Source organism: Streptopelia decaocto (genome assembly GCF_964273445.1).
Source record: "Streptopelia decaocto genome assembly, chromosome: 12".
In the NCBI taxonomy this organism is placed as follows: domain Eukaryota; kingdom Metazoa; phylum Chordata; class Aves; order Columbiformes; family Columbidae; genus Streptopelia; species Streptopelia decaocto.
The window spans coordinates 3,627,743-3,643,056 of record NC_138667.1 but is presented as its reverse complement, the minus strand read 5'-3'; the positions used below and the strand labels follow the sequence as shown (position 1 = coordinate 3,643,056).

The following is a 15,314-nucleotide window of genomic DNA, read 5'->3' as shown; positions in this document are numbered from 1 at the left end:
TCACAGCAACAACTCTTCGCAGGGAAAAGCCAAGGGCACCGAGGCGGGCCGCAAAGAGGGAGATGTTGCTTATGTTGCTGGGATGAAACTCCTGCCTGATATGGTGGGACAGGCACGGAGGCTGGAACAGGAAAACAGAGCCAGATGAGCCAGGTTGAAAGTGGATTTGAGATTATATCATAGTTTGGAGTAATCCGGTTAGATCACTGGGTCCTTCGAAAGTTCAAATGGAAGTCGTGGCAGGAGGAGTGAAGCAGCCCAAGGTTTATACCTTGGTGTGGATTATTCTTTGGAATACGTTTCTAGTGCTTTATTTAACTTGGTGAAACATTTGTGACTGCCATCAAGCCCAGACTATGCAATTTGGTAAGGACTTTGACAACCAACATCTTGCCTCCAAGAACAATTGAATCCCAGAAGCTGAAGGTGAGACCCTGGGTTGGTGCAGCTGCAACATTGCAATGTCTGCAGGGTTGTCTGGGGAGCCTCAGAGGGGAAAATGCAGCCTGACACAGCAGAGCTCCAGGACTGGGACATTTGGAGTCGTCTGGTCATTATTTTTAATTCAAAGATTTGCAGTCTGCTGATGAAAGGGCTGCAGCTCCCGACCATACCGAATGTGCAATAATGTGGACTTAAACGTAATCAACTGTTGTGCAAACTATTGCTCACTTGCTCCACTAACCTTCAGAGGCAATGGGCTCCGGTAGCTACCAAGTGCACTCTTTGTCATCACACGTCCTCGCATCAGAAACCCACAAAGATCTGCTGGCGGAAGTTAAATTGTTCCTCTCCATCCATCACTTGGGGGCTGGGCTGGAATATGGGGAAGGATGAATTTTATGCTGGCACGCAGCTCAGGAGTAAATCTGTAACACCACTTTAGGAAGGGAAAGTGCCACCTACCAAGCCATCTGCTAAGAAAATTGTGTTAGCTGCAGTCTCATCCACTGTTGCTAGAAATCACTGTAGCACTCATCTGTGAAGAGTTTTGCTGCTAATATATCTATTTGTATTCTTTTTATCCATCCACTCAGAATTAATTATTCCTCAGATTAATTTCATTCTAATGAATCACTCTGTATCACTGGCTTTATTTCATTTCTGAGATACTAATTAATATGTCAAAGCCATCTTTAGCATTAGAAGTGCTGTCATTTTTTCCGTGACTTTTCTTTTGATTCATCTGATTTTGATTTTTCAGAGGACTTAAAATGTCCATCCAGTGAGGAACAAAAGAAAAAATGCATGTTATATAGTATTTAAAAACCATGCACATGCAAATAAAGCATAAGTTGGGAGGCAATGGGCCAGTCTAACATTGTATTAACATACTAGTTTATGTGCTATTTCATGTAATAGGACCTCAGCAATCAGCTGTGTAGGGGTCGGGTTTTTATACACATGGATTAGGATATAAAATTCAGCAATGCATCAAGTGCCTACATTTGTTGATTAAACGATCAGAAATGCTGAGATATTTTGCATTTGTTGCTTTAGTTTAGGTTTTAAAGCAGGGGTCTGGGCAGCCAGAGGAAGTGTTTTTCTTTCTTTAGAGCTCTCCTCTCAGATATAATTTATTCTCATAATCCTCTGCAGTTTGGCTCTCTACCCACTCTGGAGGGAAGTGTTGGCAGGGCAGTGATCACTCTGCTACCCCATATCTGCAGCAGATGGAAATCTCACAAAGAGAAGGGGGGAACTTTTCGGCTTTCCCGTCTCAGCGATTTCCAGGGTGATTTAAGATCCAGTTTGGTTTGATGGAGCAGGTCAAGCTGCGAGAGCAAGAGTCACTCCAGATGTTCACTGTGGAAAGCTTCTCTTTCTGTGGGCCTGTGGGAGTGAGGGGTTGGAACTGGAAAAACCCCATAAAAAGTCACTGCATAAACTCTGCCGATTCAATAACACGGTTATTCGCAGCATCACACCGAGCTTAAATTACCCGTGGCTCCTGCGTGGCAAGAGGCTGGGGACTGTTCAGCTGGCAGCTGCAGGTTCAGCATTTCTCTTGCTTTCCTGTCTTCCCCTTCGCTCCCCAAAAGAACCATTTTGTTGCACAATCTGGTGGGGTTACAGCTGAACCAACCAGCTTTGCTCTGGGTTTGTGCTGCAGATGCAGCGAGGGGTTGCCCGTGACGAAAGGAAAGGGGAGCAGAGCCTGAGCTCTGGCAGTTGAGCATCAATGTGCAGGGGAGGGGAGATGCCAGAGGAGCAGCAGAGCCTGGTCCTGCCCGGCCAGCATCCTGCAGCCAGCACCACCGCCCAACAAATCCTGCCCATTTACACCCTCCTTGCATCACCCTTTGTGCCCAGCTCTGCCACTGCCCGCATGAGCTGCCTCAAACGAGTCATTTAAATTCAGAATTTCTTTTTTTTTTTTTTTTCTGTTTGGGCTTTTTTTTCATTTTCTTTTTACGTGCTAGTGTCCAGATTCTTTCACACAGTTCACCAGTGACCTGATACCCAGGGATGCTTTGTGCACCGGTTGCCATTGGAAAGAGTCCAAAAGTCAACATTCACAAAGGCACTGATGTGCTTTTTGAGATCAACCCTATTGAATCCTCCAGACTGTAATGTCCAGCTGAAGATGCACATGCCCATAATCTACAATCAAAATACTGAATATTTAGGCCTCTTGTTGGCAGCGTTTGGGGACTAGAAATCATTTCTCTCACTGATCCTTTTTTCCCTGCTGGTGGGTCTTTATCATTCAAGAACGAATTTGAAATCCTTGGAGTTTGTTTTGTTTTGTTTTTAGCAGCAACGTAATAGTTGTTCCTGCTGCTACTTTTTGCTCTGTGCTTTTGTACTCATTACTGTGGTTTTCCCTGTGGAATATCCAGCATAATAATATCAATTCAACCAGTGTGCTTCACTGATCTTTAAGAGAGTTCATAGCTGTTGTTCAGTTTCCAGGAGCCCTTGATTTTCCCGCAAAGGTTAAGCTGAGGCTAAAGTTATCTTGGCTTATTAGTATAACCTGTTATTTACAAACCTGACAGCTATTTTGTCTAAAATTATTTCTGCTAACATGCCTCAGCTGATTTCATGTTTAATAAATCCTATGCATGCAGACTCAAAAAGTCATCCCGAGAGTGACATGAGTACAATTTGTATCCACACATTGTGCATTGTTTTGGAAATTAAGCTGCCTTTCTCCAGCTCTAGTATGTGTGCTATTTTGTAGCTTAAGGCATGTTTATCTCTCAATACAAGATCTGGACCTCGTTCAGCTTTGGCTTGGTCTTCCAGTAGCTAATTACTGTTTGGATTAAGATCATTTGGATCAAGACACTACTCAGTATTTGTATTTTTAAAGCTTCATATGGACCAAATAGGACTTTCTCCAATCAGAGTGTCCTGGGAGGAGCAGGTGCCTCGCAGGGTGGTATTAGAGACACAAAAGCTTTGCTTTGCTGGGCATTGCTTTGATTCCAGCATCGGTCAGTAGTTATCAAAAAGCATTAAATTTTTAATGTATGTACCCAGGGAGAATTAAACAAGCCCTGTGCTTGTTTCTGAATCTCAGAGAAAACACCTGCACTATCATCCTCTTGTTGGCAGTTTTAGGCAAGTCCTGACCTGGATGAAAATGGATCTTTCTTGCATTGGCTGGAGGCAGCAAGAGGAAAATTTACCCTGTACTTTGTATAACTGGCTCCCAGAGTGTGAATTGGCTGCCTAATCCCACTACTAAATTTACTTGAATAATAATAGGGGTTTAATGGATTTCACTTTTGTTCCTCACCTGGGTATGACTATTAAGTCATGAAAGTTTTAAAAGCTTGCAAATTAGCTCGAGTGACAAATGAGTACAGCAGGGTGCCCTGCATGAAATGCTGGTGTTCGAAACCTATGTAAATGTTGAAGGGGCTTTGCTCCGCTGGTTCGGTCTCGGCTGAGCCAGACCTCATGTTCATCCCTCATTTAGAGATGAGACAGGAGAGAGGCTCTGACTTCTGAAACAGACACAGAATTGCCAAATGAATAAAGACCGTGAGATTCTTAAAAGCTGCTGGGAGTAGGAAGATAAATGGCATTTTTTAAAATCTCATATTCAAATGAAAAATTTAAACCCTCACCCATGTGAGCAGCATTGGGGCCTTTCAATGCTGTCTTCAGCCTCTTCCCCAGGAAAGGCTGTTCCCGAGCAAAATTGAGCTGAAGATTTCACTCAGATTTCTCTCAGATAAGCGGGTGATTGAGAGCAGACAGCTCTCGTTTCTGCAATGTGTCCTCAGTATGCCTTGAAGATTGTACTGTTTGTGTGCTCTGGAGCTGTGATTTCTCCTGGAATAATCCAGGACAGTTGTAGTGGAAAGAAAATCAAACGTGCTCAGTGAGTTCTTACGCGGGCAATGTTCTCCTCAGCCTAGGGTTTCTACTTCAAAACCAGAAGTGTGCTACAGATCTTTTTAATGCAGGAAACCTCACCATTGTTGTGCTTTAAGAACAGGAGGGGAAAAAAAAGACGACCTTGAAAACAGAAAAAGAAAACTCACAAGGAGTTTCATTAGAAATCTCTATTACCAAACAATACAGGATTCATTTTCTTGTGTATTTTCATCCTCCTCTGGAGGTGAATGATGATTAAAGGACATGATAATAAGAAGGGGAGAATGAGAACTTGCTGAGAAACAGTTGGAAAAAAATAAAGAGAGGGGGAAGGAAAACAAGTGTTTTAGTTAGCTAGTCAAGGTTAATGTAGCACTGTATCTGCTTTGACTGACATTGTGAAAAATTACAGATGGCACAAAAGCAATTTCACTAATGCTGAACCCTAAAAGTTTATCTTGACAACTTAGTAAGCTTAAAAAACTTCCATGAGGTTTTTAACCTCCCTGCGATATCTTTTATCTTCATTTTCTGGTTTTCTTTGAGTAAGATTCTTACACAAACGTAGCACCTTGCAAATCAGCACGTTCATCTTCTTTCATTGCCTGTTGTGGCTAAGACAGGAAAGAAAAATCCCTTTTGTAGAAAGAAGGGGTCTGAGATGTAACTGCTCTGTTTTTGGTGCTTACTACCGAACGTGAAGGATTTTTGAAAACGAGAAAACACGGTGTGAAGAGAGTGGCAGATTTTTGCGCTCAAGGGCAGCAGTTCAGTGAACCGAGTTTTCTCTACAGACACAAACCCCGAACACCTCCCCATGTACCATCAGGGGGTCCCCGCTCCGAGGCTCTGACGGGTCCCAAATTGTTTCCCTGCTCTCCCCTCGCCTGATTTCCAACAACTTAGTCGGGATGCGGGTCCTCAGGCAGCTTGTGTAGCTGCGAACCGGGGCTTTGGGTTCCCCCCACCTTGTCCACACGCGGGGATAACGATGTTATGAACCCGGGGCTTAAGCGTTTCTGGCGGCGGGTTCGGGCTGGAAGCGGGGGGTGGAAAGCGGAGCGTCCCGCCGCGGCTCGCCCCCCCGGGGCTGCCTTGCGGTCCGGCGGCGGGGGGACGCGGAGAGGGGCACGGGGGGGCCGCGGGGCCGCGGCCGCCCAGGAGAGGGAGCCCGGCGGCCGCGGCTGCGCCAGGCGGCGCGGAGGGAGGCGGCGCGGAGCGCTGCCCCGGCGGCAGCCCGGCCCTCCCCGCTGTGCCTCAGCCCCGCCGCGCTCGCCGCCCCTTCCCCGCTGTGCCGGGAGGGAGGTCCTGATCGACCCCCCCCCCCCCCCCGCCAGCTTCCCAAGCGTGCCCTGGGGTAACGCTGCTCCCCTGGGGGCCGGGAGAGCCGCGGGTGCTGCGGCCCGCACCCCGCCTCCTGAGCATCGCCCAGCCCCAAGTTAGTGCCGGTACTTACTTTCCGCATCAATGAATTGAACTCAGCTGGCTCGTAGCGCCGAGGCATCACGCAGCGCCCCGGAGCTCGGCGAAGCTCAGACGGGGCAGAGTAATCCCGGCTGCGCTAAACTCCAGGACAGGGGCTCCAGGAGCCCGGCTTTGCCTTCCTCTCCGGCTGCCTGAGAAGTTTTTCCCCAGGAAAGCAGAAAAACCGGGGGAAGGCTGCCCAGAAGAAGCTGAGTCCAGCCGAAGATGTTAGAGGAGGCGAAGGGGGCTCGCATTTTGCCCGCTGCGTGCCTCCATGCCTTTCCCTCCATCGTCTTAATCCTTTAGGAGGAGACGCCAGGCAGACAGACCTTTCCTGGAAGGACGGAGGATGCTGCCGAGCCCTGCCCCGGGCAGAAGAAAGGCTTTGCCGCCGGGACACCCCGGCACCGGAGATGCACGGCCCGGGGCAGGCTGCGGGAACGCATGAGGAGCTGCCTCCGCCCCCGCTTTTCTGAGACGGAAAAGGCATATTAAAAGCTGGACCCGATGCCCGGAGTGCAGCCCCGCTAAGCAGCTGGTGGGATTATTCCAGGGTAGTTATGGAAAGCTACAACCCGACAGCGGAGCGTTAAAGCGACTGTCCCCGCTGGAAGAGGAACCGGCTGCGGGTACCGCTGGTGTCGCACCTGCATCGTGGCCGAGGGGAGGTCACTCAGGTCCTTCTTCTCCTCTCGCCCTTCTTTCTCCTTCCAGGGAACAACAGAAGAAAGAAATGGTACTTGGCTCTTGCCAGTGTTGGGAATACCGTGCCTTTTGCCTGGGATGATTTGCCCTGATGTGCTGCTTCGACGGGATGTACAAAGTGCCACTGGGACAGATGCGGCCAACAGAGTTTGCAGGGTGATCAGCAGGGGCCGTGGGATGGAGGCAACTGAGCGCTCGCCGGCTGGGTCCGTCACGCACGGTCCGACAGCACAGACCTGCTGCTCCCTTGAAAACTGACTCCTGATGGTCGAACTCTGCCAGCTCCTGTTTTTACTTCTCCCCGGCCAATTTGCACTTTCAGGGAAAAAAGAAACCACACACTCACCTGATGCAATGCAGTGTTTCTGTGTTGATTTTGTATATAAGATTTGCTATGCAATTCCAAAACTAAAAGAGGAGAGTCAGCTCTGCACCCCAGAGAAAACAGAGAATCAGAGGTGAAAGGTAGGAGCCAGCATTTCTCGTTTAAATAAAACTAAATAACATGAGCTACTTCTTACCGAAAACCTTCAAAACACACCTACTGTATATTTATTTTCTTTGTCTTGGAAGTGTAAACCAATTTGAAACTAAGTGAAGATTTGCTTTCTGACGCTGTCCAGAAATAGAGGACTGTTGCATTTTGTAACAGGAGTGTACTGGGGAGGAAGGATGGAGTGTTTTGTCAGTGAGACCTTTAGGAAACTAGAGAAAAAGCACCTCGTATAGTACGCTCCAGTAAATAGGAAGGGCTAGTGCAATGGACACTGGAAACACTCGATCAATAGCCTATTTAAGTGGGAATATATGCAAGCATGGAAAAGTGATTGCCTTCCTGTCTGTGGGGTATATTTGCAGAGGGCAGCAGCAGAACACTTGCAGGTGAGCTGTCTGAATTAGGTTACTTCATGCTGGGGTGGTGCAGTGTGTTTCTGAAGGGACTGCTTAAAAAACAGTCTGTAGGGTGGACTGTATTTGTGCATTTTCTGTTCCTGCTCATAGACCTTTCAGTGTGCAGGATGATTCAAAGTGGGTGAAGTCCATTTGGGGATGAAAGGATCATAAGAAAGGACCCTTGGTCTGTTTGGCGGTGAGTAATTAATGGATGTCTGATGTCTCTGATCTCTGCAAGGAAAGGAGCTGATGTCGTCATGAAAATCATGATATGATTTTCCCTCAGGAGAAACTATGACTTGGAACGACACCACTATGGATGGGGAAGGGTTGCTGGTGGAAAGGGACTCTTCCTTTCGGATCCTCACGGGCTGCTTCCTCTCGCTGCTGATCCTCTCCACGCTGCTGGGAAACACGCTGGTCTGTGCAGCTGTCATTAGGTTTCGCCACCTCAGGTCCAAGGTGACCAACTTCTTTGTCATCTCCTTGGCTGTGTCCGATCTCTTAGTGGCAGTTCTGGTCATGCCGTGGAAAGCTGTGGCTGAGATTGCTGGTTTCTGGCCTTTTGGTTCATTTTGCAACATCTGGGTGGCCTTTGATATTATGTGCTCAACAGCATCCATCCTAAATCTCTGTGTCATTAGTGTGGACAGATACTGGGCCATCTCCAGCCCATTTAGGTATGAGCGGAAAATGACCCCCAAGGCAGCCTTCATCATGATCAGCGTGGCGTGGACTTTGTCTGTGTTGATCTCCTTCATCCCTGTGCAGCTGAACTGGCACAAGGCTACAACCACAAGCTTTTTGGACCTAAATGCCACCTTACAAGGTATAAGCATGGACAACTGTGATTCTAGCCTGAACAGGATGTATGCCATCTCCTCTTCTCTAATTAGCTTCTATATACCCGTGGCCATCATGATAGTAACTTATACAAGGATATACCGGATTGCTCAGAAGCAAATACGCCGCATCTCAGCCTTGGAGAGAGCAGCAGTGCACGCCAAGAACTGCCAGAACACGACCGGCAACAGAAGCAGTATGGACTGCCAGCAACCAGAGAGCAACTTCAAAATGTCCTTCAAGAGGGAAACGAAGGTCTTAAAGACTTTGTCAGTGATCATGGGGGTGTTTGTGTGCTGCTGGTTGCCGTTTTTTGTATTGAACTGCATGATTCCCTTTTGTGAGCCCACCCAACCATCCAAGGGAGCAGAAGCTTTCTGCATTAATTCCACGACCTTCGACGTTTTTATTTGGTTTGGATGGGCCAATTCTTCCCTCAATCCCATAATTTATGCCTTCAATGCTGATTTCCGCAAGGCGTTTTCAACCCTGCTAGGATGCTACAGGCTCTGCCCTTTGTCCAGCAATGCTATAGAGACTGTTAGTATCAACAATAATGGAGCTGTTGTTTTTTCAAGTCAACACGAGCCCAAAGGCTCCAGCCCCAAAGAGTCTAATCTGGTTTATCTGATTCCACATGCAATTATGTGTCCGGAAGAAGAACCTCTTAAAAAGGAAGAAGAGGGTGAACTATCTAAAACCTTGGAGAAAATGTCTCCAGCACTGTCGAGTATCTTGGATTATGAAGCTGATGTTTCTTTGGAAAAGATCAATCCCATTACACAAAATGGGCAGCATAAAACCTGAACAGTAAGGTTTACTCAGCAAGACCTAATAGTGTTTATTGTAATAATCTGAAAAAAAAAAAAAAAAGATATACAAGATTTTTTGGTAAGAAACTAAGCTCTAGGGAGAAATACACATTTACACCAAGTCCAGAATTAATTTTCCTGGCATTCGAAGTAAATTTAACATTTAAAACAATAAACAGGAAGAGATACTGAAAATTGGTTAAAAAAGGATGTTAAACTGTACTGTTCATATTAAGGAAAATACACCAATATAGAAGCAGTGCAATGACAAAGAAAATAGTGCTTCTCTACACAGAGAGACCGATTTCTAGCTTAAAATGAGGCAAAAGATAAATGTTAAGTATTTTAAGATTAATGTTTACTAGAAGTTAAAAGATTGCTGTGTCTTGTGATAGTGGGTGTTAACAGGTCCTAATTAAAGACTGAGGGATTGTAAAGGTAAGTAGATGCCTTCTTAAAATTATTTCTGACAAATAATTGAGCCTTATAATGAGAATGGTTATTTTTAAAGCTTCGGGAGGTAATATGTTGATACTGGTTTTATTTATTTATTGTTTTAAATCGCTATTTTTCATATGTTATAACAGATCTAGCTTTATTTATGTTATTTAAGATGTCTAAACAATGGGATATTTTTGGAGTGTCGTAACTGTGGTTTGGCCAGTCAACCAGTCAGCACTTTATTATGAGCTCTGATAGTCTGGAGAGCCTGTGGGGGAATGGAGGAATGTTAAGAAGCTCAGCAAGAAACGAAGGAATCGACAAAACCGATTCTGTGTGGAGTTCTTTTGCTTGTGGGCTTTTATTTTGTTTTAAGTGGGATTTCTTTCACAAGATAGGACCAGCGTTGACTGAGTTAGGAATTCTCTTCCCTTATAGAAATAAAATGAATTGCTGCTATTTATTTTTAAAAAAGTTTCATGTTACAAAGACTTTGCTAGAATGTCAAGTTTGTGGATCTGTAAATACCTTAAAAATGACTACAACCTTAAGAAGAATCGATTTGAGAAGAAAAGCTTCTTAGATAACAATTCTTAGTATCTAACGTTTTGTATTTATGTAAGATAAACAGCTTTCTCAGATTTTTCTTATTTCAAGTCTTGGATATCTTTTCTGAACAAACACAATTGGTTATAATGGTAGTAAACATGCCAAAACTCGTTCTCATCTGTATTATTGCAGTACCACCGGGATCATGCGTCTGTCTGCTTCTGTATCACGGTCAGAATTAAGAAGTGAGGTACCTCGTGCTTTCCTTTGGAAAATGGGAGGACGTTACATTTTAGTAATTACCATGTCAATAGTCCGTTCGATCAGGAATAGTGCCTCATTACCATTTTGGATTAAGACATTTCTAAATACGGATGGAACTGCAACCTCCACCTCAAACGTGTCCTGTGAGCTCCCAAAAAGTTGCCGATGTTTAATTCCAAAACCTGCTACTTTTCCATTGTCCTTCCCCTGCTGCTTTCCCTTTGTAATGCCAAAAGCATTCAGTGAGCATTAGCAACAGGAACATTGGATGTCAATATTCAGCAGCATTCAAAGAAAGCTATTTGTTTTCTGAATGGGAGAACAAACCCTTTGGAACAACTTTTTCATAACATATATCACAAAAAAAAAAAGTGTTGTCTGGAAAAGAGAACTGAGAGGAAAAATACAAATTAAAGTCTAATGAACTATATACATCCTGCATCAGGTCTGTGTATTTATGTATTGTGAATGTTTTCATAATTTTATTGCCTGTATGCTGCTTTCATACATATAATAAAATTATTTTGTGAACAGAAGGTCAAATAAAACAATCTACATTGCATTTATTAAAGACATGCTGGGTTTTGGCAGTCGCATCGATTGTGTGAAAGGCAAGGGCTGTTCCTCTTCCTCCATTTGCCCTTATTTGGTATCACACCCGGGAGGCAGATGGGAGTTTTTATTAGAAGCAGGAGAAAGTCCTCTCTACTGAAAGACCTTTCAGCCCTTGCTCTTAAACTGGGATTAGAAAGCAGTAAACGCGATTTGGAAACAACCACATTCCGCTATAACGTGACTCGTTAAACTGTGTAAAGCTTGACCTACTGGTGACTTTTCTTTCAGTTTTTCTGCCGTGGTGTAACAGAATAGTGAACTTGGGTTACAGCATTTTATTGTTGCTTTTATTGTTGCTTTTCTTTCTTTTTCTCTTTTTTTTTTTTTTTCCCTCCAGGCTGCACAGTACTTTTGAAAGCCCGATACAGCCCCACTGTTAGCGTCTGTTTTTTGGAACAAAATGAATGTGTGTCAGGAGGGAGGTGATGGTGGGTACAGCAGTGCCCCTCTGCTCCTGGCAGCCCTTTTGCCCCCGTCAGCAGGTTCATTTGAAATGAAGACACAAACAAACGTGGTCTCCTCTGCCTCAAGTGTTGCCGGTGTGACCCATCCACCTGGGCAGGTGCACGAACTGTGGCCGTGTCCAGATTTCAAGGAGTCACATGGAAACGATGGGGGCAAAGTTACTCCTGGGACATTCCCATTGGACATAAGAGGGAAATTTTCACAATGAGAACATGAATAATCAGCCATTGGAATAATCTCCCCAGGGAAGTGGTGGATCCCCCAACATCGGAAACTTTTAAGATTTGGCTGGACAGGGCGCAGGCCTGTCTTGTCTGGAAAGAACGGCTGGACCAGATGATCCTGTGGTCCCTTCCAACCTGCTATCCTGTGATTCTGTGATGTGATTCCCTCTCCTATAGTTCCAGCTTCCCCTGGGCTGTAAAGTGCCGCAAGTCTGGTGGCTTCTGTGGGGGGTCACGGCTGCCTTTGCTCCTTGCCTAAAATTTCTGTACCTTTAAGGAATGTACCTCTTAAAAAGTACCCAGGCCAAAAATGAAGTTCTGTGTTTGCTTACTCACATACATGTGCCTTCAAGAGTTTTTATTCTCAAAATTACCAGCAGTCTGATATAATAAGATATAATAGCAAAATACAAAATATGCTTAAGGAGATAATGTAAAACAAGGTGCTGTTTTTATGCTAGTTTGTGCGGTGATGATTTGTATTCTGAAACAAATAGTTGCTCTAGTGTGATCAGGAGCCACCCAGGACCTCCCTCCTTGCCGGTGGACCCGAGTTTCAGAAATGCTGAAACGGGGAAATACTGCTATTGCTGCTGGGCACTGCCCTGCGGTGCAACAGGGCAGGGGAGACCCTTTGATGAGTTGCTTTTATTGTTTTCTCATTCCATTTAAGGTAATTTTTGCTCTGCCTCCTTTCCCTTATATACAATTTAGAACGTCCTCTCTGTCCTCTCTGCCTTTCCTCCCACCGCTGCTGGCCCTGTTTAGATTGTGAGTAAGTCCAAATTAAAATCCCACCCCCCCAGCACAACTACAAGTCCCCTTCCCACATCCTGCACCCAGCAATGTCTCTCTTACCTGTTGCAGAGCCTGGACACCAGTAGAAGGGACATCAGTGAGTACCTGCTAACTGCTACTCTATTTATGTGCCCAATTAATTACTCGCAAGCTGTATTACCTGTTCTGCATGTGCTCACAGCTACCTGAAACCAGTTTCTGCTGATACTGCTGGTCGCACCAATGTCAGGGTGCACCCCAGGGGCTGGAGCCGTGCCAGACCCACACTGATAGCAGGGACTTAACTGGTGAGGTTGGCTGTAGTAAACTGCGAGGAGCACGTATTGCTCTGTGCTAGCGGGCGGCAGCAGCATCGCTGCTGTTCTGGAGGCTGAGAGCAGCAGCAGTTCATTTGCAATAACGTCATGTTGGAGATAACAGCCGCTTCGGTGCAACGCTTCTGCGGGAATGTTTTTCTCCCCACGTGTTGCCGCACAAGTGCCAGGACACCAGGTTGTCTCTGCTCCCACCAGAACCGCCGCCTCGTCAACCCCATGGGGCATCAGGCGCTTTTCTGTCCCCACAAGCAGTGTTTTCTGCTGCAGAGCGAGCTCTGCTGTGTGCATTTCTTGCCTTTCCGATGTGCCTGCAAATAACCCGTATAACCTTTTTTTTTGGCATTGCTTCCTCATGACTGAGGGTGTTCTTCTAGTTGTGGATGGAAGAGGTTAATAATTCACCTGGTGGCCTTAATGAAGGAGCTGCTTGCAACGAACGAACCATAATCACTAGATTAAATCTGAATACATTTCTCCCTTCCCTTAGCAAGCATTTCATGCTGATTTGGCTTTCTGACTTAACAAAGCTTACAAAAGATAGAGCATGAAAGGGTAAATGCCTTTGCTGATGTACAGTTTTAACAGCTCAGTTTTTGGGAGCCAGGCCTGGATTTTTTAAAGCAATAGTTTTCAGAAGCACCCAAATCTGATCGAAATATCAAACTACTGCTTTGATTAGTATCTTGACAGACATATCAGTCCAGTAAATATATATTTTTAATATAACAATAGTAGAATATATTCCCAGTGATACCACTGATGTGGCCACACATTGAATGTAACTTAAAGAATAAGGAAAATAATGGTACCCTGCTTCCCCGAAAAAAAGACAGGTCTTGTATAACCTTGCTCCAAAAGATGCTTACTTTTTTACATGTATTGCTGCCTGGGCAGTATTTAAATTGACTTTTTTAAATTAACTGTAACTAGGACTTATTTTTGGAGTAGGGCTTATATTTCGAGCAAAAATCCTCAAAAATCCTGAAAAACCATGCTGGGGTTTATTTTTGGGATAGGTCTTATTTTCGGGGAAACAGGGTATCTGTTTCTTAAATTTTAGAAGACTGAAACACATATAAGGGAAGATGTTCTTGCACTGTTTGAGCCTCGGATCAGGTTGGTGTTGCTCCCCTCCTCGTGCCCCATGGGCAGCTGCTGGGTTTGCATGGTGCTGCCCCGTGCCCACCCCGGGTCCCAAAGCTGGGGGTGCGTTTGTGAACACCAGCCTTCCCAGACGGGTCTGCAGAGCCCGGTGCTGCCGGCCCCGCTGCCCCCAGCCCGGCACAGCTCTTCCCAAAATGCCACTGGAACCGCGTTTCTACAAATATAGTTTTGAGGCTGAGTGTCTAAACTGAGTATATGTTGGGATTATTTTTACATTGATTGTCTTTACAGTCTTTACTGTCTCTACAGTCACAATCAGAACAAAATGATAATTTTCTGCCTTGCCTTTTTTCATTATATTTCTAGGAAAAAACTCTAGGCAAAGACACAGGAGAAGGCTGCTGGCTCTGCTGTGCTGCTGGCTGTTGCTTTTCTCTTTTGGTTGCATTTCCCTTTTGGTCCTGCCAGGCTGTTCCTTCCCCTTTCCAAGAGGGACGTTCCCATCCATTCTTTGGTGAAGAGGCTTCCTCAGTGTTGATGTGGGCAGCGGTGATGGATGGTTTTCATATTTTTCCTGATGTATTCGCAAGCAATTTGAATTAGTTTTCTCTAAAGCAAGGATTATGGCTTCAGGAACACCAGTATTTTCTAAGTGAGAAAAACTTTAATATTATAATACTTAACATTCCAGATTAAATATCATTACAATCCTTACAAATGAGAACATTTTCAATGCATTTTGTTCACATAGAGCATTCTTCAAAATAAGAGGACAATTTCTAATGAGAATGGTTTAAAGCAGAAACTTCCAGTCATAATTCTTTCTTGCCGGAGAGGATAAAATATAGCGATAGGTAGCTTTCTGTTAGCATGTAGGACTAGTAAAAGCATTTTCCAGCAAACAATGTAAGCATTTAGACATTTAGCAATTCCACTTCTGCTATTTAGTCCCCCTTGCTGTGCAATATCGATCATATTTAAAAATAAATGCAATCATTATCTAAAGATAACCTCCATCATAATAAGTGCAATTAATCGGCTTTTTGCTGGGAGTTTCAACAGACTCCCAGAGGATGGAGTCCTGGCCAGGATTTGGAGGGGCATTTACCCCTCTAAAGTGGTGATTTGTACGCAGGCTGTAGCACATGAATTCCTGCCCTCTGTGTCTCTCTCACTGCCTGTTGGCAGCAGCAAATTCCCTCTTCTCCCTTCCTCGTGCTTTATTCATGTTCTCCCCACTCACAGCCCCCAGGACAACAATGCACATTTGGAAGTGGGATGGGAAAAGCCCCAGCCAGTGTATTGACTAAGAGATTCTCAAAAAAGGCTAAAAATATTGACGAGCTCATACACGTCTATCAGTGACAGTATATGTAACCCCTGAAATAATGCTCCTCCAGTGCAAGCATCTGCCCTTCCCAGCTCAAAACACATTTTCATAGAATTATAGAATCATAGAATCATTTCAGTTGGAAGAGACCCTC

General features: G+C 45.0%; 1 protein-coding gene across 1 annotated transcript; it reads left to right on the top strand.

The window, feature by feature from the left end:
• Window positions 1-7,686: 7,686 nt before the first annotated feature.
• Window positions 7,687-9,294, top strand: DRD1 (dopamine receptor D1). The gene has a single exon (XM_082063449.1). It carries the CDS (start codon window positions 7,693-7,695, stop codon window positions 9,046-9,048), a length of 1,356 nt encoding a protein of 451 aa, XP_081919575.1. The 5' UTR covers window positions 7,687-7,692; the 3' UTR covers window positions 9,049-9,294.
• Window positions 9,295-15,314: the final 6,020 nt, after the last annotated feature.